The sequence below is a fragment of the Marmota monax genome, unplaced genomic scaffold, assembly GCF_021218885.2.
Source record: "Marmota monax isolate L192 unplaced genomic scaffold, Marmota_monax_Labrador192_F-V1.1 WCK01_AAM20220418_F8-fsc00095, whole genome shotgun sequence".
In the NCBI taxonomy this organism is placed as follows: domain Eukaryota; kingdom Metazoa; phylum Chordata; class Mammalia; order Rodentia; family Sciuridae; genus Marmota; species Marmota monax.
The window spans coordinates 4,699,568-4,725,428 of record NW_026695244.1 but is presented as its reverse complement, the minus strand read 5'-3'; the positions used below and the strand labels follow the sequence as shown (position 1 = coordinate 4,725,428).

Sequence of the window (25,861 nt, the reverse complement as noted above, 5' to 3'; positions counted from 1 at the left end):
ATATATTTTATCTCTGGAGGGTGGAGTCAGTCAGTCTGTCTGTCTATCTGTCTCTCTCTCTGATACTTCCTGAGCCACTTTTCCCTACCACTTCCACCATGATATTCTGCCTTACCTAGAGCTCCAAGGAATGAAGCCAGCTTTCTATAGACTAAAACTTCTTAAACCATGAGCTCCCAAATGTTTTTCCTCTTCTAAAATTGTTCTTGTCAGGTCTTTTGGTCACAGCAGTGAAAAAGCTGACAAAAACATGCACATAAGACAAGTCACTCTGGGAGTGGTTGAATACAACCTTGGTCAAGTGGGAAGATGGAGTTGAAGAAATAAAATTATATTGACTTCATTTGTGAAAACTTATGACTTCTTAAAGACTGGCCCTCTTGTTTTGTAGGTCCTTGAAAAAAACTTTGTCCTCATGTATGTCACCAAGAGATTTCACTATACTTGAGAGCTGGGCTCTTCTGCACACAAAAATAAAAGACTCTGTGATATGATATTACACAGGCCAAAATGGCCTCTCTCCACTCATTCAAGAGATGGTTTTCCCCAGCAGCTTGCTGGTGGCCAAGGACGGTGAACAACAGAATGCTGCCACTGGCTTTAGACACTGTGAGAATGTGTCTACTTGGAGGGTGTAACCAATTAAGCATTTGTGAGGGAATCTGACCCCTGATTTTCTGGGAGGAGGCTTTGGTGGAAGGAGGGTAGTGAGACAGTGAAGATGCAAAGGAGAAGAAAAGGGGCCACCCAGACAGGCAGAAGGTGCAGAAGTTAGAAGGTGGAGATTGAAGATTGATTGCTTCTGGTACAGAAGCAGGGGTGGAGACCAGGTCCTCCTTGGAAAAAGAGTTGGGCCCAGGGTCCCTATCTGCAGTTGCAGAGCCAGAAAGTGATGATGCACTTGTGGGTCCAGGGCTTCCCATGAACACTACTGTTAGGGTCATACTCTTGGTCTACAGTTGGCCTTGGGCTAATGGAGCACCTTTGGGGATCCTTTGACACACCCATGTTGGCCTCCATCTAAATCCTAATGACTGTCTTGCTCTTAATACCACCTGAGACTGCCTTGGAGAGATGATGGGGAGATGCACACCAGCTGCCCAAGTCTTTGTGACACTTCTTCCGGGTCCTTGCTGGTAGTAAGCAAACACAAAGGGGAGAAAAGGTCCTCTGCCAAAGTGAAGCCTTAATAACCAGCAGATCAGCTGAGAGTAGAGGACTTTGGTCAAGGCATCCTGTTAATGAATTCTAGGGCTAGAGTAAGGAACTGCTATTGTCGAAAGCCAAGGCCTGAGATACTATGATTCCAGTTCTGTATCACAGCCTTTGCTCTTGGGAATGTTAATTATATTAAGAGATTAATTGTGCACCATTTTACAGAGAAAAAAAAAACACAAAGCATTTTGTGTGTGTGTGTGTGTGAATTGACACCTCTGGTTCTCCTGGATCTCACACTTATTCTTGAGTAATATGCTCAGGTCCGATGCCTAACAGGTAGTAGCCCTAGATTTTTTGGAGGTCAGAGAAAGCCTGCAGAACACATATATGGCTGTAGACACTATCCATTCTGCTCAGTCAAAGTCATATTGTTATGACTCTTTTGTCTCAGCACATAGAAGTCAGTGCTCTTGTTAGAAATGGTATTTTGGACTAAATAGCAGGTCTCTTGGCTTCTCTGCTATTCCTTGCTGGAGGGGTTGGAGTGGGTTGGTAAATATGCCTACATATATAAGCATCCCACTAAAAAACAAGTTCATTGCTTGGTGCTTTTCCTTTGGTCACATTAGTCCTGAAACTCCTTGGAAGGAAACCAGATCCCTCCTTTTCACCCAGGAGGTCTGGTCCTCTCAGAGCCAGTGTGAGGGCCTGGGTCACAAACACCCCGAGGATTTGAGACTTGTTCTTGGCATGTGGGTCTACCTGTGGCTGCTGTAATCATTTGGTCTGCAGCACAATGCTGTGTACTGACCTTAAAGGATGTTTTTTACATGAATTTTTTAGTAGAAAACATAAATAAATAACAGCAAGGCACAGCACAGTCACTCTTTGGAGAAACCAAGTGGAACTCATTAATCATGGAAAACAGAACTCTGCCTGCTGAACCCAGGGACAGAATTAACTCCTATGCTCCAGTTGCCACTTAAGTCAGGCCCATACTCCTCAAAAGTTGACAGTTTAAAAATTTTAAAATGTCCTTGGGAAGTACTCCCTGAGTGTAAAATTCCCTTTAACTAAAACTGCCCAAAGTCTTCTCTTGCAAGCACTATGCCCACTTTAGAGACAAAAAGGTTATGTGGCCTGTGCAAATGTGGCAGGGGACCTACATCCAGGGTGTCCACAGTTTCTGGACATTCTAAATAGAATAGAATAGAATATTCTCCTAAATAGGGACAGATTCACTTTACAAGACAAACCTCAGCCATTTATTTGCAGCATCTATTAAAATGAAAATAGAATTGCCATTTGATTCAGAAATTCTCTCCTAGAGAAATAGGTGCTGAAAGAAACAACTTTAAGGATGTTCATTACAGTATTCTTTATAATAATAAAAAACAAGACACAACCTGAATCCCCACTCACTGGGGAGCAGTTAATAAACCACGGCACATTAACAATATAGAATGCTATGCAACAGCTCAAAAGGATCGGATAAGTGTGATGGCGTGTACTGACGTATCCTTGGGATGTCAAGTGAAAAGAAGCCAGTTGTTTAATCAATAGAACAAACGCTATGATGCCATACATATAAAACAAAAGCCAGATAAACCAAACCACATAATTTGATATGAACACATATGTTTGTAAATGTATAAGCAAGCCCAGAAACCAGGCTTCAAACTATCTCTGTGGTGACCTCTGGGGTCAGTGCGACTGGCTAACAGTGAGATGGACTTGTTCTTTATTATTATACTTATTGAAAATCTAGTCATGTATAACTTATGAATTAGAGAAAGAAAGAAACCCAGCCAGTTACTATCCTAAAAGTTCCTTCAAGGACCTTTTTTAGTATCAATAGTCACTTAGGCAACAGGTCTACAAGAAAAAGCACTTTTGCACACATCACCCTGTCCTGTCTCCAATACCTCCATTGCTGACCCTTGAAATGGTCTTTCTCATTTCTTGCTCCATTGCCATGGAAATTTACTTTAGGTATTTTTTTTTCCGTCTCAGAGGTCAGTAGCAGAAAATCCCAAGAGAGATGTTTTTGGGTCTCTTGTCCCCTGGAATTCGGGGGCAGGATGGCTTCTGCTGGTGGCCCCAAAGCTCCTAGAATCTCCATATTCTACCTCATGCAAAATGGAGTTTTACTCTTGGTGATTTCCCAAATCTTGCCACTTTTCAGTTAGGTTTGGGGCCAAACAGAACTCCTCTAAGCAGTCAGTGCAAACATCCTCTGGCTGAGACTTGTGGTCAGATGACTCCTAAGGGTATGGGTTTCAGGTTGAGCTGACCCTCTGTGCCAGTGCACCTGACCTCTGTGATGCTAAATTACATCCTACACCATTCTTAGCTTCTAACTTATTATACAAGGCAATTCCCCCCCCCCCCCCCCCCCGCCGCTGATTGTAAGATCATCAGCTGGTGTTCCCCTCCCCCTCCTTTTTCTCTGGCTGGATTTGTTTTGTGTTTTCTTTGGGCCATCACTGAAGGGGATGAAAGGCAAATTACAACTGTGAGAGCCCCAGTGCTCTGCACAATTAAAGAGAAAAAAAACAAGCCTGTACCTACCGATCTGCAGTTTGGCTCAGATGTGCAGCCCATAATGCAGACAAATCAAAACTTCAAAATGAAGCTCTTTTCATCACAGATTACAAAAAGGCCACAGTGTTTGTGCAAAACAACTGCAGAGACCGTGAAGAGAGGAGAGAAAAACAAACACATTGCCACATTGGCTTGGCTGGCCTTCGGTTATCTGGGTTAAGAGGGCAGTGGTTGAAGAAAGAACACACATTTAAGCCATCATAAAGGATCAGGTAGGAACACAAACAGAACATACGGGGACATCACATCTGGTATTTATGATCCACAGAAACATAATTTCTGTAACATTTATGCTTGAGCTCAGTCTGAAACACGCTGAAGAATGTTTATTGGCAACCATGCTGTGTTCAGTGTGTAAGATTGGACTTCTAACTGTCTTTGCCTTTTCTATGAGAGAAAGAGTGCCTCTAACATAAGGTCTTGGGATCAAGGTAGGATCATTCCCCAAAGTGTCTCCCCAAACAGTGATGCTAATGAAAAACAAGCAATGGCTAATTTAATTTCAGTCTGGCAAATTTGGTCCTTGGTCAGCTCAGGCAAATGTTGACTGAGCCTGGGTCTTTGTTTGAAATAATCACTTCTGAGATGCTTTTGTTTTATCTTTTACTACTGGGAACAAATGGTTTTAAGGAAAGCCAAAAGTTATTTAGACAAAATGGGTAATTGTGCTTGGCATTGGAGGAAGAAACAATGCTCTAATCATGGACATTCTACTCCATTCTCCTGCAGAGGACAGATAATGACATCTGTACTGAACCATCTGCGCTAATAGTTTCTTGTAAGATCTGAAAACAGAAGCCTGTCTCTAGTAGAACTTGGACAGGTCTTACAGCTATAAAAAGCATTTCCTCCCCGATCTAGGTTCTAACAGAACCTAGAAAACAGGACCTTGGCAGAGTAGGGACTTTGGGGCATGTATTTTTTTTCCCCCCTCAGGATCTTTCAGGATGGTCCTTGAACACCTAGAGAAGGGCCCTGGGTTGATGAAAAACTTCAGCTAAACCTCCTGAAAGCTGTGCAGTGGAAAATCCATTTGCAACCCATACTTGACCCTACTTAGAAACCTTGAACCACTCGGAGACTCTCTTTCCTATCACTGTTTTTAAAATTCCCCTGTGATTAAAATATTTTCTAGAACTAGATCACTAACTATTCAAAGAGAATGACAAAAAAAAAAAAAGTTGTCAAATAAGATCAGGCCTTTTGAGTAAGTTTCCCTAAGTACAAAGTTTTAATGGAATAAAATGTTCTACTCTGATAGTTCCAGGTTCGTGATAATCAGAAATTTATCTTCATTACCTGCTCAAAAGCAAAGTCTAGAATATCTCTGAGCCCTGAACATGCTAAAAGTTCCTGTTTTTTTCCCCTCCCCCTGGGAAATCATTCATAAATTGGAGATCAGTGTCCCTGTGAAAGTAATCATCTGGTAGGTGAGGAGTAGGATGTTGCTGCTTCATCTCCAGAGGAAGGAATCTGTCTTTGTAGAGCCAAGTACATGATTCAGCTTAGCTGGTCCCACTCCCCCTGGGGCCTTTGGAAAGTAGAGTCCGATCTCCAGGGATTTGCCATCAAGAGAAAATTTTGTGGAATCACATTTAGCAATTTAGCACTTAGCAACTTTCACAAAATCCCACACCAATCATAAAAGTTGGCTCAGCTGTACAAATTGGATAAAACTCCTAACAAGCAGTAATAAAAATAAAAAGAAGGAAGAGCTGGCATTCAGCCTCAAGGAGAAAACCCACCTACCTCCCACAGAAATGCCCTGTAGCTCAGAAGGTGATGTGTAAACTTTAGAAACATCAATTTGTTCCAAGCCTACGCTTTAACTTTGTTCTCACAGGCAAATGGGGGGGAAAAAAACCCAGATGTTTGTATAAAAATATCATCATTTTATTACATTCCACACAATACATTTTCAAATAGTTTCCAACGTCCACAAGTTATTTTGACACACAGGCAACTGAGCAAATGCAAGGTATGTCACAGTTAGAGGGAGGGGGATAAGAATAGGAAGTAAAAATCTTTAGGTTTTCTTGTTTTGTTGTTGTTCTTTGGTAATTTTCGATTTTTTAGGTGTTTACTTGCCTGTTGGTTTCATTTTAAAGACTGGGTCTTTTTAAAGATAGGGTATCAACCTCAGAAATATTATTGGATTTCCTATTCTGGTTTTAATCCCAAAAATGTAGGACAAGGGGAAAAGATGAGTTGATTTTATTTTCAGCATCCTGTTTTGTCAATGGCAATGCTATATATATATATATATATTTTTTTTTTTTTAATTTTACTGCCTTAACCAGCAATTCGGTGACAGCAATTGCTAGCATAATACCAAGGAAGGGACTTTTCACCCCAGAAATAAGGGCTTCCCTCCTGGAGGTGTCGTCATGGAACCTCTAGTAAGGCAAGAGCTTTACCAGCCTGAGCCAGACCTTGGCCTCACTCACTCTTTCTCTTTCTTTCACTCACTCACTCACTCACTCACTCATTCATATTTTACTAGTTGCTATCACCTCTTTTCTTCAGAGAAGCAACACCAAACACACACATGCATCCACCTGTCCAGTCTATTTTTCTTAGAAGAGAGAGGTTCTTCCCCTCCTCCATGAAATAACAGAATTTTGCTTTTTAAATCTGCAAGGCATGGCATTTTACAGAAGAGCTGCCCTTTTAGCATAGTACCTGGATAATACTATGAAAGCTGCTAGAGTGGAGAGAGAGAGAGAGAGAGAGAGAGAGAGAGAGAGAGAGAGAGAGAGAGAGATCAGTCCTCAGCCGAAGTGGATTCCCTAAGAGTTGAACAGCCTCATATTCTCAACTATGGCATGTACACACAGATGATGCTACATGGGCATTGGGAAAAGAGACAGCAAGTTCACATCTTCTTTTAAGGAAGGGGGAACCCTCAAAGGAAGGTGGCAACACATCCAGTCACTACACTGGCTGGATTTTCCAGGGGCGGTTTCTTGCTGCCATGCCCCATGGGGCACCTAAAAGAAGGGCCATTATTCTGAGGGATGCCGGGCCCCAAACACTCAACTGGCAGTGGATCCCCATAATAATAAGCCCTCAGTGACTGGCTTGTTAGTTGTCCCAAGGCATCCTGAGCTGCTGACCCCTCCTGCTCCTGCTTCCTTCTGCATCTTCAGCTGGGGTTGAACATTTTTTTTTTTTTTTTTTGAAATCTCAAGGTAGCCATGCTCTAGCCTTTCATCTTGCTTTTCTTGGCAGGGCTGCTGTGGTTGAGACAGAGTAGCTCTTTGAAACAGAATAAGAAGGGGAGAGCACCGTTCTTTCAGGAGGATGAAACGAACCAGATGGGAAAGTGGAGTGTGTATGCTGAAGGGAGCTATCTGGATATTCTGTAAGAATGCTAAAAGGCTCTCTCCCAAGCATCCAAAAAAAAAAAAATCATTAGTATTTTGCTCTCTTTTCTGTACCTGGAGGCTTGCATCTCAGGCAACCATCTTTGGAGAGAATTTTACACTTCCCTAGTGGATTCCTAGCAGGAAGGTAAAAACAAATGCCCCTGAGGCTGAGCCCTAGTACACTGGAAATCTTCAAATACACATTTTCTATCGGTGAAGCTGGCTTCATTATTCAATCCATCATCATTTTACAGAATCATTAGGCAACTGTTTTTTAACATCCCTTTCCTTGCGTTGCTTAGTGAGCACAAGTGGGCAGCAATGGATATACCTTTATTCTACCTCCTCTCTGACCATGCAGCAACATCTGGATATGCCAGGCCAGCCTAGGAGGGTATGTTTGCCAGATGCCATGAATGGTTTACAGGGTACCATGCTGGTACATTTAAACAAATGATTACTTTCTATTCTTTCATAATATTTAAGTAAATCAGGTGGACAGCCTTATTTTTTAGCGGCTATAGATTCAGGCACACATTAACACCATGAAAAGAAAGCAAGTGATCCCCCTTTCCCCCCATATTTTACAAATGCTATTACAACGACCAATATCATACCAAAGAATACCTTCTTTCTCGACCCCATCCCACGGAGGGCCCCACTAGGACACTTTACAAAGACAACATTTCAGTCTTTCTTTCTCCTCCCTTCTCTCCTCCCCCTCCTCCTGCTCTGAATTTGAACAGACTACTGCTTTTCCTACATCGGTCCCAGATTTATTTTTTATGACTTATTCCACACTCGGACTGAACTGATAAAAGCTAAACATTCATCATGAGCTTCTCTTTTATAAGGCAACATGAGCCAGGTTTGCTTCAGGGCTGGAAGTAGAGATGGTTCCACATACACTCAATGGCTGTTATCTCGTGACTTCAAAGATGCCGGCAGACATGGCCAAGGGCTCCTGTCTGAGTGCACTGGGGGAACCTTCCTCTTGGGTCAGGTGGGTTGGGGATGGGGATGGGGATGGGAAGGGCCACACTACATTCCATGTGGCCTCTATTTCTCTAGGTATCTGGAGATGACAATGACAGCCAACAGAAACCCAGCCAGAGCTAGATAAGGCAACAAAAAGCTTCAATTCTCTTCTCCAAGTAAACAAAATTTGTACAGTATATTATTTTCTTGAAAAAATGCACCGCGGGAGAAGTAACACAAGAGTAATGGGGCACTCCACACACACCCACACACTCCCCCCACAAAGAACCATTCTCTCACACCCACACACATACCCACACAGAGCTATTCACATGGCGAGTGTTTACTATGTACATACACACAGAGCCAGGTTCCCGCAAGACTCCTGGCAGCCTGCGCACCGAGAGGAGGGATGGGATAAGGCAAGGGGGGAAACAGGAGAACCAGTCTCTGGAACAAAACCAGCTGAGCTTTGAGTTGTGAAGTGCTTAGGGGTGATCTCTTCTTATATTCCAAGATGCAGCATTAGAGTTGGGTTTTGTTGGTTTGGAATCACAAACCAAAACAAAACAAACAAAAAAAGAAAGAAAGAAAGAAAGAAAAAGAAAGAAAGAAAGGAAAAAAAGAAGAAGAAAGGAGAGGAAGAAAAAGAAAAAAGGAAAGGCAGACAAGAAAAACCAAAGCAAAGGAAAAGAATCCAAGGGGCGTGGAAGGGGTGGATGGAGAGCTCCGGGTCGGGGACAGCGGGAGGGAGGTCTGGGAGTTCACACAGAGACTAGGCGAGGAGAAAAAAGTGCAAAATCGAGGCAACGTGTTTGCAGTCTTTCTTGTTTGTTTGGGTGCTGTTCTTGCTTCGGCCCTCAGCAGTGCGAGCCGCGGTCTTGCTCTAGCTTAATGGTTAGGGTGGGCTCCACCGCCAGAGGGGCCCCGTTGGTGTAGTGGGAGGTTTTGTAGGTGATGGAGTGATCGGTCTTCTTGGCCGCATAGCGGAACCGGTGGTAGTGGAGCACCAGGGCCAGCGCGACGGAGACCAGCACCAGCACGGCGCCCCCGGCGGCCATTACGTAATACCAGTAGGCTGGGATGGGCTGCACGGGCACCGTGTCCACTGTGGGCTCGGTCCCTGGCGGGAGGGTGCCCCCTGGGGGAGAGACACAGAAAGTGTTGCTAGGCTGAGAGCATGCGCACTACTCAAAAACCAATTCAAAAATAAATAAAAGAGAAAGAGAAGAGAGAGAAAGAGAAACACATACATGCTTTGGGGCGCACGGGGAGGGTCAGGGGGCTAATGTGTGCTGCGCACTTTCAAACGATCGCTATTATCTTCTACTCATCCCCTTTATGAGATAGGTAGCTTACACCCATTTTACAGATGAGGCTCAGAGAGGTTAAACCAATATCCAGTTGGTGAGTAGTATGGATAACAAAGCTATTTTTTCCTGTTTATCCACAATTACTCTATAAAATAGAGAAGCATTGTCATTCTCCCTCTTTCTTTCTCTATCTCTCTCTCTCTCACACACACACACACACACACACGTGCAAATACACACAAGAAAATGATGCTGAAATGACTTCAGGGTAGTTCATCTGGGCAGATTCCTTCCAGGTTGTGGAAATGCCATATTTGGTCTGGCTGGCCAGCTTTCTCAAACAATGTGTTAATTAGGCTGGCTAGACTTGAAGGTAAATTCCACTTTGGCTTGCCAAGGCTTCTGTGCCCATTGAAATCGGCCTGGTCTTGTCTAAACAGGTCAATTACCACTGTCAAGCAATGACTAACGCATCTTCATTTTTATTTTTTTTAATTGGATGGAGGATTTACAAAGCAGATTAGAAGGGAAGTTGCAACCAAAAAATGTGGGCACAAAGCGATTGCGGGCACGTGAGAGTAAGAGTAAGTGAGAGCAGAGTGAGATCCTTCTCAATCATGGGAAAGACAGAGCAGGGAGGGGCGGGGCAGGGGATCTAGAAGGCAGCCACTTCACTGGCGGCCTCTGGTTACCATGGAGATGCTGTAGTAGATTTAAGCCCAGGGTAACTCTGGGGGAAAGACTGGCTAGAGTCCCACTTGATGCAAAACAGTGCTACAACTTGATTCTCCCAAAGATTTACTTCAGTTGAGAGTCTGGCCCAGAAAGGGACTAGGCGCCTTTGAGTTTGCCAAAGCCAGACAGGATCTTTACTTCTGAAAAACGGTGTAGGCTTAACCTAAGAAAAATGCCTCTCTAGATTCTTGCATTGAGTGTTGGTGGCCAGAAACATGTGTCCTCTCTACCCATAGGGGACTCCAGGAGGGGAGCCATGGAAGGAGACCCTCCTGTCTCTTCATGTGTCCTACTCTGTGAGGAGCACCTCTGCCTGGGATGTAGTCAAGGCCTCGTTTATATTTCCTGTCTTCCCCCATGAGACTCTGAGCTCCTCATGCCGAGGAAATCACTCTCGATTTGGTGTTTCCTGAGGGTATGTGAAAGAGGGCACCCAAGGAATGCTCAGTGAATAAAATACGAGTGTGAAACAGACGCCTCATTCTGAGTCAGTGTTCTGCAGTTCCAGTGGCCTGAACCCTCACAAGCCTCTCTTTTATTTGGGAATAGCTGAGAGGTGTGTCAGAACTTCTAACGTCTTCTCAGAAGGGACAGAAAAATGAGACATTTCCCTTGAAAAATCTTTCAAAGCCTGCCCAACTTGTCAGCTCTTGGTCACCACTTCCTCTGGGTTTGGGGATCCCCTTCCACTGAGGTGCAGGTTCCTAGTGCCTCTCGGGCAGAAAAGATCTCATGGTCCCCCAAGACCTCTTTTGCAATCTCGTCTTCTCCCACATGATCACCTACTCTCTTTTTCTTTGTCCTTAAGCTTTTTCTGTCTTTTAATGATTTCATTATTGTAGCTATGAAAGGACGCTCTGTCTCTTTTATGTGTCCTCGCATTGGAAATTATGAACAGAATGGAGACAAAGAGAAAGCAAGGCGCTGAAAACAGTTCTGTTGAAGTGGCCAGCTTGCAAGTCACAGTGAACTGGTGTCAACTCTGGATTCAGGTCACCAGGAGTATCTGCTGCCTGGCAACCACCCTGCTGCTGGATTTTCATGTGAGCTCACAGAATGCACGGGAAGCAACACAGTGCAGGGTGGGCATGGAGTTCCTCAGAGCTATCACTCTTCTCCCCACGAGGTATCCCCAGGTTTGCCCCTGATTCTGACTTGGCTCCATAGTGAGGGCCATCCTCTAATGAGACTGCAGCTTGCCTCTCAGAGAAAAGGGAGGTGGTAAATCCACGGTGATTAAGTTCCCATTTAAAACACCTGACCAGGCCCCAAAGGCAGGAGCGCCAATTTTTGTCAAGCAGAACATGGTTTCAACTACTCATGTTCCCTCTGTTATCACCAGGTGGTCTCAGTTTAAAGGTTTACTTTCCTTTGGTCAAAATGCTGGTTTCCAATATTAAATACACCAGCCAAGACTCAAAGTGCTGGGTCTGAGACCTTAATGCTCCTTTTTTTTTTTTTTTGGAACTGGGGGTTGAACTCAGGGGTACTTGACACATAAGCCACATCCCCAGTGGTATTTTGTATTTTATTTAGAGACAGGGTCTCACTGAGTTGCTCAGCACCTTGCTTTTGCTGAGGCTTGCTTTGAACTTGAGATTCTCCTGCCTCAGCCTCCCAAACAGATGCAATTACAGGTGTGTGCTACCGCGCCAGGCCCTTAATACTACTCTTAAAATGTTTCTGATGATAGAGGCAAAGTTGGGGCGAGTAGGGAGAATCTTCCTGCTTGCTGGGGAAGGTTAAATATAACATGTGGGTTATATATTCAGAACCAGATTGTGCTCTGCCTTTGAAAACAGACTCCACTTTAGGTATAAAACCATCTTTCTCCTTTCCTACCTATGCTCCTTCCCCTAAAATTACCAATATGTAGAAAACATGAGTGACAGAAGCCATTTGGGTACATTATATTGGCCCTTTAAACATTTTCCTTGTACATGTGTTTGCACACATGAGAAACCATACTGTGTGAGTTTGTTCTTTTAATACTAAGGAGATTAGAAAAGAGAGGATACAACAATGCTTTCCTCATCCTTTAATGTGCAGTTTTGGGGTGACTTGAAGTTTGGGGGGGCCAGAAGTTTCTTAGAACATTCTCTAGCTAAAGAGAGTCAACTCTCAAAGGCAGGTGGACTGTGCTGTTTGGACTGTGGCTCAGCCTTGAAAGGTTGTGTGCTGATGAGACTGTGGTTTACCAGTTACAGAGAAGAAGGTGATAAATCAGTTAGGGTTCAATCCCTACCCAAAGCAACTTCCCCACCAACAGTAGCTGTTCAATGAATGCCAAAAGGATGGATGAAACAGAGGATAGATGGACAGATGGATAGATTGATGGCTGGGTAGAAGGATGGAAGAATATATTTTGGACCAATGTTCAGACTCCCTAAAAAATGTTGATGACCTACTCCTGGTACTTCAAAGAAATTATTCTCAGAAAGTGCAAGAGATTCTGCCTGTGGTGCCCCTATGAGGGGAAGGATAAAGGTGCCCACTTTGGGCAGAAGACACTTATACTAGGTGCCCAGGTTAATGAGTAGCTCGACTTTAACCCCACTAGTCCCCTCAGCCCTATGGGGTGACTAGGCCATTGTTTTACAACAGAGGACCCTGGGTGAGGGACCTGGGAGAGAGAATGTCCTTGAGACTTCAGCCTTGCACAGGCCTGATGACATGCTCCTAACGTCCCCTTTGATCATTCCCACTTCTATCACTTACTCTCATCATTTCTTTTTCTTTGCATTTGGATGATGCTTTCAATGCCCCAACTATTTTTCATTAATTTCCACCCCCAATTCTCCAAAAAATTTTTCCATTGTTTGAGATAATGAGAAACAGATATGTAAGTAGTCAATAACTCCAAATGTATTTGCATGATTAAGCAGGCTCCCAACTGGAAAAGTTCTGAGCTCCTCAGAGAAAAGCAATGTGAATGCAAAGAATTTGAATTCTGAGAAGCCATGGATAGGCAAAAAAAAAAAAAAAAAAAAAAAAAAAAAAAAAGAATTCACACATTAGGTCATGTTCCTTTCGTTTCTATTTGCAAATATGGCTACCAATTTCCTAAACAATTTGGAAATGTGCCTGTCACAAGAGCTGGAATGAGCAGACATTTTAATTTTTGTTGGCCATTGGTCTGTGGTCTTCACATGAACCTTTGTTATTCCTCATGATCAGCAAATGGGAGACATGAGGACTTGAGAGGATAAGTGATTTTCTGGTTTCACTTGGTAAAAAACTGAGGAGGGCAGAGTAGCCCACAGTGAAGCCCCAGGGATGGCTCGGTGCCCTCAGAATTGCAGGCTTCTACCAAGTGGCAGCCAGGACTGGAACCAGGTGGTCTGAATCCTCAGCCTGTGCTCTAACCCAGGGGTCGGCTAACTACAGCCTAATGGGCCAAACCTGGCGCACTGCCTGTTTTTATAAAGTTTTATTGGAACACAGCCATCCTCATCTGTTTACCTATCGCCTGCGGTTGCTTTCGTGCCACAGTGGCAGAGCTGAGTGCTTGCAGCAGAGACTATGTCCTTGAAAGCCTGAAATATTTACAATCTGGCTTTTCACAGGAGGAATTTGCAGGCCCCTGTTCTCACCAAGCAGGGGTGGAACCCGAAGCAGCCCTCTCTCCCCCTTCAACTCTGCCTGCACCTGTCTAAGGACTGCGTGTCTCAGTCAAGCCAGGTTCTCATTCAATCCCTGAAAAGAGAAAGCATCTCCTACAGCTGTGTTCATGGAATGCCACCCGGACCTGGAGGAGTCACCCAGGTTCCCCAAAGAAACATTTTGAAAGACACCACTGGTGAGTCTTCTCGCTCAGAAGAAAAGGCTGTTTGCGCATAAGAACTGTTTTAGGCTTGGCCTGTCTGAGGAGTCCTCTATGTACCTGTTGAAAATGAAGTGTTGGTGAAGAGGGACATTTCAAATAAAAGGTTTATTTAATTTGTGCGATTAAACAAGCAACAGAAAAAGGTTGGCTCCTCTAGAAAAGTTTATAGAAGATAGTAGAAGAATGTGGTCATGCCCTCTGATTTGTTTGGAGAAAGGATCTTAAAGTACAAAGCATCCCTGAGGAATGACTCTTTCCATTTGTTTTATGAGACATGTATAGAAAGAATCACTGGGGGTTTTCAGTGAGCTGGCTGAAACCATGTGAGTCCCCCTTTCTGTCCTCTGTCCCCCGTCTGTCTAAAATGCCTCTAAATTCAGAATCCTGGATGGCTGGTCTCGGACCCCTCTCAGTTTTCTGGGGGCACTTATGCTACCTTCTTTCAACTAGGGCTTGACCTTTGTGCTCTTAGAGAAAAGAAGTCAACAAAAACCATTTTCTTCTGCCCTTAGACCTCAGCAGCTGTTTAGATTAACTGTAAACTTGTGGGGAGGGGAGGTGTCCGGCCCTTGTGATAGGCAAGGGCAGTGTGCACAAGTCAACTGCACAAAGAAATCTGTGTCCCTTGAGCAAGGATGGCTGCCAAGCAGTTACGCGGTTCACACTTCTGATCTCCATCCTTCCCTGCTCAGCAACACCTAGCCTTAATCTGGCAGCTGGAAGCTGGGGGGTGGGGAGGGGAGGAGGATTCACACACCACAGCTGCCTATCTGGAACCCTGGCAGGGTTTAGGAATACTTCTCTGCCTCTCATCAGAGGACTACGTGCAAGCATAGTGTTTAACCCTCTCTGTGTTTCAGAAGTGCTTCTAGTAGACAGGTTGTGGATCCAAGGAGAAAGGTCATCTGTGGTCCTGCATCCTGAGTTGGGGGACTGGTGGCAAAGCCTCTGGGAGGCAGGTAGTAGCAGGGTGAGGTTACAGATGGAAAAAGAAGTGAAAGCACAAAATGTCTATAGCTACTGCTTATAAAAAAAAAATAGAAAAACATGCAGAGATTGGCCAGTATGTACCAAATAAATAGAACTTAAAACCTGAGGCAGACACAGTATCAGCTGCCAGTCTGCTCAAAGAGGTCTCTTTTAAGACCACTTCCCTCTCTGTCCATGAGACAGCCTCAACACTCATTTTCTTCTGGTTCTACCTGGATGAAAACTGCAGAAAGGTACTCAGTGAAACCCAAAAGATGGGGCACAGCATGCTCACAAATGATCTGAGACACAAATCCATGTTCATGGCCATCGACAGGAACTGTGGATGTTCCCTTTAGCATCCATCAGTGTAAGACCAAAATTCTGAATCCTCCACTCCAAGGACCACCTTCCACAAGGGCAGCCCTGCTTTGGAGCTCCAGACCCAGATCCCTCTGCTCCTCTTGCCAAAGCCCACAGCCTCCAACAGGAACAAAATCTCTGGTCTTCACCGAGAGCTGATAAAAACAACCGCCTGGTCAACAACTACAGAACTCTTGACTATGGACTTTATGTACTTTTACTGGTTTCTTTATTTTTTTTTCTTTTATTGAAAAAGTATCAGTAAGGAGGAAATAATTCATCACCTAATGACACCACTTTTCAATCCTTTTTTTCCCCTTATATAGTTTTTAATTTGTTAAAGCTCAAATCCTAGAAAAAGATGCACGATGGCACCATGTTTATAGCTACTGCTTATAAAAAAACAGAAAATTAAAAATTGAAAAAGCATGCCCAGGCTACATTGTTTAAGATTTGACTTATAAGAACAACAAAAAGGGCTTTTAAAAAATCCCAGGACAACTCAGTTTATTCATTCTCTCTTCTCTTTTCTGCCTTCTCTATGGTCCTCTTTTCTCTATGGCTTCCCTTCAGTACTAACACACCCTGATACACAATCTAAGTGTATATAAAAAGCAGAAAATCCAGGTGATTAGAATAAAAAGGCAATGCTGCGTGGCAAGAAATCAGTAAGAAGCAGAAAATGAAAGATACTTGGAAATATGAAAGATCAAGAATACCTAATAAGCTCAGATCCAAAGACTACTTTTATTGTATTTCCCTAAAGATTTACTGAGTATACATTGATCTCTCCTAATGAATGGGATTACTTCTGTCACATGGTTAATTTATAATGGAAAAGAAAAAAAATCAACTCAAAAACATACTAACAATGTAATTGCCTATTGTTAATGCTGTTTCAACATCAACTTTCCATATCTTGCCTGCCCAGACCGGACTTCTCTCTATTTCCCCTTGAACCGAAAGACTGATTTTTTTTCCCCAACCAACAGAGGGTTCCTGCTGTTCTGCCCTCGAGAGGAATAGAATATGTGTTACTATGTTAGAGGGAACACACATCCTCTTTCTCTCCCAAATGGAAGGGTTTGCTTGAGTAAAAGTGCCCACAGAGACATGCTGAGATCAAGCAATCCTCAGCCCAGAAGAAGCCACCCCTGACCCTTAGATTCTGGCTACCAGCTCAGAGCTCCATGTAAAATGTGCCATTGTGATCAAAATCGTCCCTTCTTAACTCCAACTCTGATTTTGATTGTGTTCCTTGGCCAAGTCTCTGTTCCCCAAGACTTGGTTTCCTCTTTGCCAAGATGCTTGCCATCTTCCACAACAAGCCCACCAGGAGCACACTGGAAATTCTTACCTTCAAACTACTAAAACCCGTGTTTATTTTGGCTAAATGAGCACTGCTGCTTGGATAAGATTTTATGCATATATTTTGTACAAGCAAACACAACTGGACCGTGCAGCCCTGTAGTACACACAGCTTCAAGGAAAGCACTTGCGCCTGGCCTGTTTGTTCTCTTACAGAGGCAAAGCCCTTAACCACCGTACTTGTCAGTCATGACCTGACACGGTGTGCACACAGAACAGCATTTGTGGCACTTGCCAGCACACCTTGACCCAGTCTTTCTGGGAGCTTTGAGCCTCAATGACCCAAAGAAAGTCAGGTGAAATAACATGAGCAGGATTCACTTCCCCAGTATGAGCATTACCTTGGGTCCTGAAGGTTAGACCTTGAATTCAACTGTAATCCAAGTCGTTCAGTTTGGATCTCAGCTTTCCTTCCAATACTTAGGATTTGCATTCACATAAATCTCACACCCGGAGAGCACAAATATATGCACACAAATACTACTAATACTTTAAAATGTGGAATGCAGAGTGGCATGAAGTTTGGGGAGGTGAGGAAGGATAAGTGAGGAAAAAAAATACATTTTTTTCATTTTCTTCTCTAGTGTCACTTTTTCTCCTTCCCCTTAGAGCTCTGGGTGCTGAGTGGCAAATTAAGTGAGATGATTTGAAGTCCGGGAATATACCTAGGTGGCAAACCAGGAATTCATCTCTTTCTAGCCAGAAGCTGGACAGATTAACGAGAGTAAAGATAACTAGTCTAGACATGGGATATAAAAATGGCTGTCCTTATCTCTGAAATGCTGTCACCTATAGGGTTAAACCCAGCCAGTACAAACAGGGTACAGCAGCCCTCAAACTGCAGGCAGAAAACTCTCTGTCATTAGGTGGGGGTCAGGGTCTCCAAGAGTGCTTGTCAGGCCAACTGCAGGGAAGCATTTAGAGTGGCTCCTAAGTGTTTAGCATTAGACATTTAGCAGTGTCATCAAGGTGGACTGCAAAGTGGGTGAGATGCAGACCTGCTGCATTACCAAAGCACTGATAGAACTACTGCCCAAGATTGGAGGACTTTTTATTTTCCTGGATGAGGCAAGCATCCCAAATTATTTCTTTGCCTTGCTCTCTTTACTTTCTTAGGGAGAAAATGTCCTTTTCTGTTTTTAAGTCCTGAATTTCAAGTGCTCTAACTCCATCACCTATGTGTCTCCTTAGTCCCTTTACAAGACACCAGTTCCTGAATCTGTCAACTCTTCCTCCTCACGATTACCACTCCTCCTGTCTTTCCTAACATCCATCCCTCACAAGACTGCCTGCCACTGCGCCTAACCGGGGGTTAATTGAGACTGCTGCCTTGGTACCCTGGAGCTGGAAAGAAACCATCTTCAGGCTAAAATAAATCATTGCCACCTCATTTCACTTTTAATTTACTACATTTTTTTTTTTTTGGTTCTGGTTTCCCATAGCCTCTTCTTTCTCGCCTCTCCTGCATTTTCAGCTTCATTGCTCCCCGTTGGACAATTCAAGGCTGAAAGGTTTATCTGTACCCTATTTGTCTCTATTATAGGTTTCTAAACTTTAATTAAACAAGAGACAGTGAGGATCTCAATCCTTGAATCTACAGGTGTTGCTGGTGCCATCTAGTGGTGGGAAGGTGAGGCACCTATTTTCTCTTGAGAGCTCTGTCAAATTTGGAAGTTTACTCCCCCACCACCAAATTCACATCACAAGGGGGAGGGAAAAGGCATGCAAAAAAAAAAAAAAGTTTTATTTTTTTTTACCTTTAAAATTCTCACCTGCAAAAGCTGAGATGGGTTCTGGAAAAAAAAAACAAAAAAATTTTGAGTTAGATAAAGGGAAGAAATAATTGTATGAATGATGACAATGACAACTTCCACTAGGCTATTTGGTAATACTCCATAGAAAGTGCTCCATGTCCTCTACATGTTCTGTCTAACATATCATCATCACGGGGGTTGAGGTGGGTAGAGAGGATTCTCAAAATTGCTTTGGAACACAAAGTCCTTCCAGAGTAATGGGTCCCAAAAGCATTGTAATCAGTCACTTACCACTGATTACTTTCTCAGAGCCAGGATTACTTTTAGATGCCCGAGGTCTGAGAGTTGCCTAAGGGGACTGGGGTGGTCCCAGTTGCTTCTGACATCAGCAGGCATGCACAAACCTAGGACTCGTGGGCCAAGAAAAGGACTTGGTAACTCATTACCACTACTCTAGTCCTGTTCCTTCTCAGGATTCCTATCTTGCTTTTGGGAGTGCCCATGACTCTGATGAGAGATGGTCAAGGTAACCTTGGGGTGGCCCCTGCTATAGGAGGAGGCCTTGTGTAAAATGTATACCCTCAGGAAGGCTGCTACCCTGCATTTCTGACCAAGGTGACCATAATGGTGTCCCTCCCATGTCAGTCACCTGGTATGCAATGTTTTAATCCTATAGCTCCAGGACTTGGGCATTACAGGTATTAGTTTTAAAGCAAAATGTGGCATCTTATTTCACATGCCATACTTTGCCCTGCAACTCATTCACATAAAAGAACTGCTTGGTAATTGTATTATCCCTCTTATGTACCACGTGTTCTATTTTAGCTCATACTGAAGGCTTCCATTAAATCATCAAACCTTTCTGGCATGTAATTCTGACTGGCAGTTGCTCTTGTCCTCTAGCATTTTCTTTGATAAAAACTGGAGTCTGATGATGGGATCTCGGCACCCAGAATCTTCATGTACTTAGTGCACATCTATGGCTGATTGGGAACAGGGACACAGCTTTTACCTCATCTCACACTTTCCCATCCTGAATTCAGTCCAAGATACAATTACTCTCACACCTTGCCACCTGCTCTGCCCACTGGGGAATGATTGGTCTGAAAATGGCCTCTTGTTTCTTCTTGTCTGTCCCAGCCCTTGGTGGTCTTATTTAGAAGAGCCATGCATAATCAGTTGTCACATACCCATGCAACTCTCCAGTGGGACATCAGTGCTTATCCGAATGTCGTCAATGGCGATCTCTCCTGAACGTCCTTTCCCTATTACCCCCTCGAACACAATCTAGAAGATGAAAGAACCAGAGCCATGGTTAATTTGAGTTTCCTGGTCCAAACTGCAAAGATTTTTTGATTTTTGTTAACTCCAGCTTAATTCATGTACACACATGCACACACACACACACACACGTGTTATTGCATCTGGTACACATCTGTTGGCCACATGACTATAGCTCTAGAGATCTTAATTTTTAAAAGAGTTGGTTCAAATCAAATGCATATTTGGGGGGAATGAAAAAATATAACAAGGTGATGGATATTTGTTGTCCAGCAACTAGGATGCATTGATTAAAAGAACCACAATTGAGGAGTGTTTAAAGAGGGGTTAAATTTTCCCTAGCTATTTTTGAAGTTTCTTTCTCATGAATTTTTTTCAAATGCCAGTCCAGGTATTTGAAAACTCAGAGGACATGAGCAGGAGTGGGTAAAGTGAGAAATATAGCTTACAAGTTTGTCTCGTGGGTCCCATTGCATTATGACCCTGAGGGGTCCATTATTGCCTCTAAGAAGGAAATAATTTGCCCTTTCAGTGATGGCTTCTGTGCACCTACTATGTGCTAGGCACAAGGACAATAATACAATCTCATGAACAAGACTTCTGCGTAGAGAAACTCACTGTCTAGTGGGTTAGACAAAAATGCAAATGGGCACTTAGAATGCATGTATTAGGTTAGTGAGTGGGAACCTGCTCCCCACCCACCTCCCCACGGAAGCCCTTTCTGCTCTGCGGTCTTCAATCACTCCTCATTCTCGCCCTCCCCAGGTTCTTTCTGCAAACGAGCACATGTCCTCTGGCAAGCTGAGCGAGCAGTTGGCTGCCTCACCAGCCATCTGTTGCTGCTCCTCGTCTGGGGAGGAGCAGGTTAATGCCTTGGCTGGTTCTCAGTCACCTCATCCAGTGTGTCGACTCCTACCCAAGATGCAGCTACAGCTGCACGTGCCCATCTGTGCCTCAGTCTCTTGCTCCATGGGACAGAGATAATATAACTAAATTCTTAGAGCTGTTGAAAGAGAAGCCACTTGTTTAAGACTCTCAGGTTTGCTGACCACAGAGAGCAAACTGTATCTGCCCCCTTCCTGTGCTCCTTCCTGCTCCCCAGGACAGGTCTAGGAGGGCATTCCCTTTTCCTCCTCCATTCTGAGGGGCTCACACCCCTTCCCTTGTGTGTGGAGGGTTTGTTTGTTGTTTATTTCCCTGGCTTCTGTGTCCCTTTGTCAGCCTACCTGATAGCAATCTAAAATAAAATGGAGAGAAGAAACATTTGTTGGAGAAGATTTCAGCAATATAAAAGGCAATAGGAGGAACAAAGAACCAAGTCTGGGTGTAGAGATAGGCACATTCTGAATAACAAATAAGAGTGTCATTTAGTTGCCATGGCGACTTGAGAAGCACAATGAAAACGGCAGCGCTTAACCGTGTCCCCTAATGATGAATGGGCACGGTCCTTTGAAATATTGAAATACGGATCACGATTCCCACGGATCTCCCCACCCAACTTCCTCCACCACCCCACCTGAAACTCCATGTCGTAGCTGGGCAAGATGATGCGACCATGCTTCCACTCGCCGCCCTGGTCCTCACGGATGACCCACAGGAGCTTGCTTTCCTGGCTGGCTTCGCGTACCACCTGCAGCGCCACCCCGCGGCCGCCCGTGGCTTGGTACTGGAACTCCATGCACACGGGGCTCCGGGGCAGGTGGACAGGTGGGCTGATGAGCCGCCCGTACTGACCCTCTCGCCGGCCGTCACTCTGCAGCCGCAAGAAATTCCTGTCATCTGAGAAAACAAACCCAAACAGAGATCCTTGATAAATGCTTGGGAAAGATACTAGTTCACAGCTGTAGCCCCTCCAGTAAAAAGCTGGGACCAGGTTTTAAAAAATTTTTTAAATTCCTGTCCTTGTTCCCCAGGTCCTGTGTCCCCTCCTTGATGTGTCTTCAGAACCCTGATTCTCCTCTTGAAGCCCTTTCTTCAGTGTTTAAATCTCTTATTTCTCTGTATCACTTTCTTTGTATCACACATATAGCACGTGGTGTAGCTGGTCTTAGGTGTTGGCTGGTTGTGTTTGGCTTGTCTTCGCTCCCTAGAGTCTAAGGCCAGGTCCATGTCTTACTCATCTTAGGCTTACCTGAAGGGTCAGTGCAGTCTAAACTGAATTATAAGGGAAAAGTTTCCAGGGGGTGAAGTGGCTGCTAGATTGGAGGTGACTCTGGCTTAGGTGTTTTATGTTTCAAGCCTTTGACGTCTTGGCTGGGCACTGTCCAAATGGAAGACATTTAAAACCTTCTGTCTCTGCCAGTGCTGCTAGATGATGCCTGGGCTCCTGTGCCTGTGACTTGGAAGCCCATGTCAGCTTCAAACAGAACAGGGGGTGGTGGCTGAGTATGATGACTCTGATGCCTAACGTTCCACCCCCTTCCTTGTACGCTCCAGGGAGGGCTGAACTTGACCTTTCTCAAGCAGTCAGACACAGACAGCTCCAATGATAAAGATACGGTCATTATTGCCGTAACAAAGGCTATGTGTTTAGCAGAGAATATACATGTTCTGGGAAATTAAAGGTTCACCAAGTCCAAATGTTTGGAGATTGACCCTTTTGGAGGATTGATTTTGAATACATCAGACACTTCTGTGAAAGACAGATTTCTCATTGTGGTTGACAGACCCCATGTCTTGCAGACACAGGTGCAGAGACTAGCACTTGCTGGTTCAAGAGCACTCTGGCCACATGTACAGAGGGCAAGGTGCATCTGAGGAGGACATCTCCCTGTCTTCTTTTGGCCCTGAAGACATAGGGGCATCTTGGGCTGAACACTTCTGCAAGAGGGCAGGGACACATTTTTACTACATACCCAGCGTGGAACATGGGCATGTCAGACTCCTCAGGTCATGTTAATGTGATGCTATGTTAGTCTGAGACATGTGCTTTCTAACTCAACAGGGGTTATGACCATCCTGGGCTTGTCAGGAAAGAACAGGTTGGGGCTCCAGAGCCCTGAGGCAACACAGGACCCTCCCTGATCACTGGTTTGCCCTTGTGAGAGCTGAGCTTGTGGTTGACTTCCCATCATTGGCCTAGAACCAGCTCCTCCCTCCCCAACTCTCTGGCCCTCCTGTCTACCTCCCTAGCTCATCTAAGCCCCTTCCTCTTGCTAGACTGTCTGGGATTATTGCTTCAGAAGCTGTCCTTCCCTGAAATCAAATTAGACCAGTTTAGGGTACATATGTGAGATTCCTTTTGTGGCTCCTCCGCCAGTCTGAGCCATGTCTGTCTACCTACGTACAACATCTGACCTCTTCGAGGCTCAAATCAGCACAGATAACTAAGAAGCACCCATCTTCGGAAGAGAATTTTAACAATGAAGTTCTGCAGAGGGAGGAGACACTGATACTGTAACCAGATACTCGGTGATCTTCCAAACCTAGGCTTCTCCTATCAGATCTTATTGCCAGCGCTATTAATGATAATAATTACAACTCCTATTTGCATAATGCTTTACAGGTTGCAAAGCACATTGGGATGCATTATTTTATTTCATCCTTGCTATATGCCTGTGAACTGGGATTTACTAATCTTACTTTGCACATGATAAAAAATTGAGGCTCAGAAAGGTTAAAGGGACTTGTCCAAGGTAGACAGGCTGCAGAGCCCAGACTTCATTAAGGGTTTCCCCAACTTTCTGCAGTGCCCAGACTTCATTAAGGGTTTCCCCAACTTTCTGCAGTCAATTTTCCATTTCAACTGCCTGTAGGTGCCTTGCCCCCCAGCCCACACTCTGTTTGAGGCAAACTGGTTTCCCCACTGGGCCTGTGCTTCCTTTTCTTCTTTTACCTATAATTCCTTGCTCCTTCATTTCTTCCCCTACCCCGTCTCTTTAGCCAGTTCCTCTCCTTATCATTCTGGCACATGCAACATTAATCCCCTTCTTCTCTCAACAACTCCAGTGTTTACTGACTACACCACTGATTTCACTGGCTTTTAAAAGAACTGGAGGCCATTTTCTTTGGATTTTGGCAGGTAACTACCTATTATCAGGCATCATGATTTAACTGTTTCTCGTTAGGTCCTGGCCTTGCACATTTAGGGTTTGGTACTGCTTCTTCCCCCTTCCTTTTTCACGATCATTTTTTTGGCACTACTCAAGGAAATTTTGTTCCCATGAATGAATGAGTGAATGAACAAATGAATGGATAAAGAGTGCTAGGAGCCTGTCCATTGGAAACCGACAGAGGGAGAATCTGCTAGACGCTGGCAGTGGCTCGGATTCAGATAATTCCTTCACAATCCTTCCATTCTCCTGAGCCAACAGCTCCTTTCAAAGGTGAGGTGCACCAACAATAACAGGGTGACCTCTGGAGGCACACCATTGACTGAGACCCCAGCGAGAGCCCCCAAATGCTCCTATGCGCCTGGTCACTTCCAAGCACTTACTGTTTCCACCTCGTTTATAAAGGAAACCAGATTTCAGAGAGTTATTATTCAGCCTTCTTCCTTCACAGTTTCACAAATAAGACCCACTTGCTGCCTGAAAACTGCTTGGCAGGAATACTGTCACTTGTGTGAATTTGCATTCTTAAGCAGCAGGGGAATCACAGCATAATGGTTAGAATTTGGTAAGTGAAATGCGTGTGGTTTATGAGGAAGTGGGCTGACTGGGTTTCATCTGGGTCCATTCTATTTGCTCATCCGGTTACTAGAACTTGAGGCGCGAGCAGGCCTCTTCCAGGGGGCCTCAGAAGCCCCTCCCCTCTCCTTGCATTTCTTCTCCCCTCTCTCTCACAGCAGGATGATAATCACTACGCATGATTTAAAGGACCACTGCAAGACCAGGGATTAACGCTGGTGGCGTGCTCAGCACGAGCAGCTGAAGGCTCATAATTCAGTGCTGACATCTGAGCTAATCCACTAGTTTGCAGAATCTCCAGACGAGCAGGCCTCTGGATTTCACTTAGTTAAATCATTTGTGCCCACTTGTCTGCTAAGTGCTATGAGCTCCAGGGAAGAAAGATGATATGTAAATTTAAAGAATTAGCAGTTGACATCAGTCAGAGGGACGCTGAGCTGCAAAATGTCCCTGCCTGTCACTGACAGAAGCTTGATTAGAACCAGGGACATCATGAAGGAATGGTACAGACCAGGAAACATGCAAGGAAAGGGAGGAAAAAAACAAAGCAAAACAAAAACAGGGAGAAGATAATGAACAAAGTGAGCACCTACTACATACCAGACACTGCACAGGAATTTATTTACCTGATGTCATCTTCCTTGCAAAATTTAGCCCTGTGCAATCAGAATTATTTCCTCCACTTTTACAAAACAACAAACAAACAAACAACCCCCCCCCCCAGGGGTTGAGTCTCAGAGAACTGAAGCAATGTGACCTAGAGTATTGCCAGAGAGAGATGGAAGCAGGTTTTGAACTCTGATGGGACAGAGTAAACTAGCCAGGGCACCGCCTCTCATCTGGGTTGGAATCCTGACCTCAGGCTCACTAACTGTTGGAAGACTTAGTCTTTCCATCTGTAAAGTGGCTGTACTAACAGCATTACTGTACAGGGTTGTGGGGGAGGCACAGATGGAATGAGCCATGGAAAGGTTTTATGTCGTAACAGGCACACAGTAAAAGCTCAACGAATTACTACTATCACAATACACACCCCTCCTATGCCTGCCTTTGTTTTATTTGGAAAGAAAAGGGGGTAGAAAGGCCACCAATAACCTGGTGAGGTCAACCCAAGATTCAAAAGCGAGTGTGGTTTGGCCTGAGGACAGTCAAGATGTCTTCTGTTACAAAGACTGACTCCCCAGATCTGTCTGCACCCCAGAAACCAGCTGGCCCCAAGTTGTCCAACCTGCACTGTTCACCACATGTCTGCCGTCATGTGCCATCTACAGCAAGTGAAATAAAATAGTCTGCAGTCCTGGAACATGGGTGGGACCTCAAGGGATGACTTGGAGCAGGCCAAAATGCCCCAAGCACACTGTCACCCTTTGCTTTAAGTTCTTCAGAGAAAGTGCTTCCACAGGCCACAAGGGCAATGTGTGGTCAAGGCCACAGCCCCAAATGCCAGGAATTCCTTAAATTTGGTCTTAAGTTCCCTGGCTGTTATTTAAACACTTCTCCTGCTATCCCTGAGGCA

At 44.4% G+C, this 25,861-nt stretch overlaps 1 protein-coding gene across 3 annotated transcripts in view; it reads right to left on the bottom strand.

Annotated features, from left to right (window-relative positions):
* The window catches only part of Nrp2 (neuropilin 2), a 115,540-nt gene that overhangs the window by 12,784 nt on the left and 76,895 nt on the right, over window positions 1-25,861 (bottom strand). Inside the window, exons 13-16 of one of the 3 annotated variants that reach the window (XM_046462948.2) lie at window positions 21,234-21,496; window positions 19,627-19,723; window positions 18,455-18,475; window positions 5,634-9,249 (exon numbers count right to left, since the gene is read on the bottom strand). In XM_046462948.2, coding sequence (XP_046318904.1) covers window positions 8,969-9,249; window positions 18,455-18,475; window positions 19,627-19,723; window positions 21,234-21,496 — 662 coding nt within the window. In that variant the 3' untranslated portion in view covers window positions 5,634-8,968. Of the gene's footprint in view, window positions 1-5,633; window positions 9,250-18,439; window positions 18,476-19,626; window positions 19,724-21,233; window positions 21,497-25,861 lie in introns of those variants that run through there. The other 2 variants (XM_046462946.2, XM_046462947.2) reach the window with 2 other exon arrangements.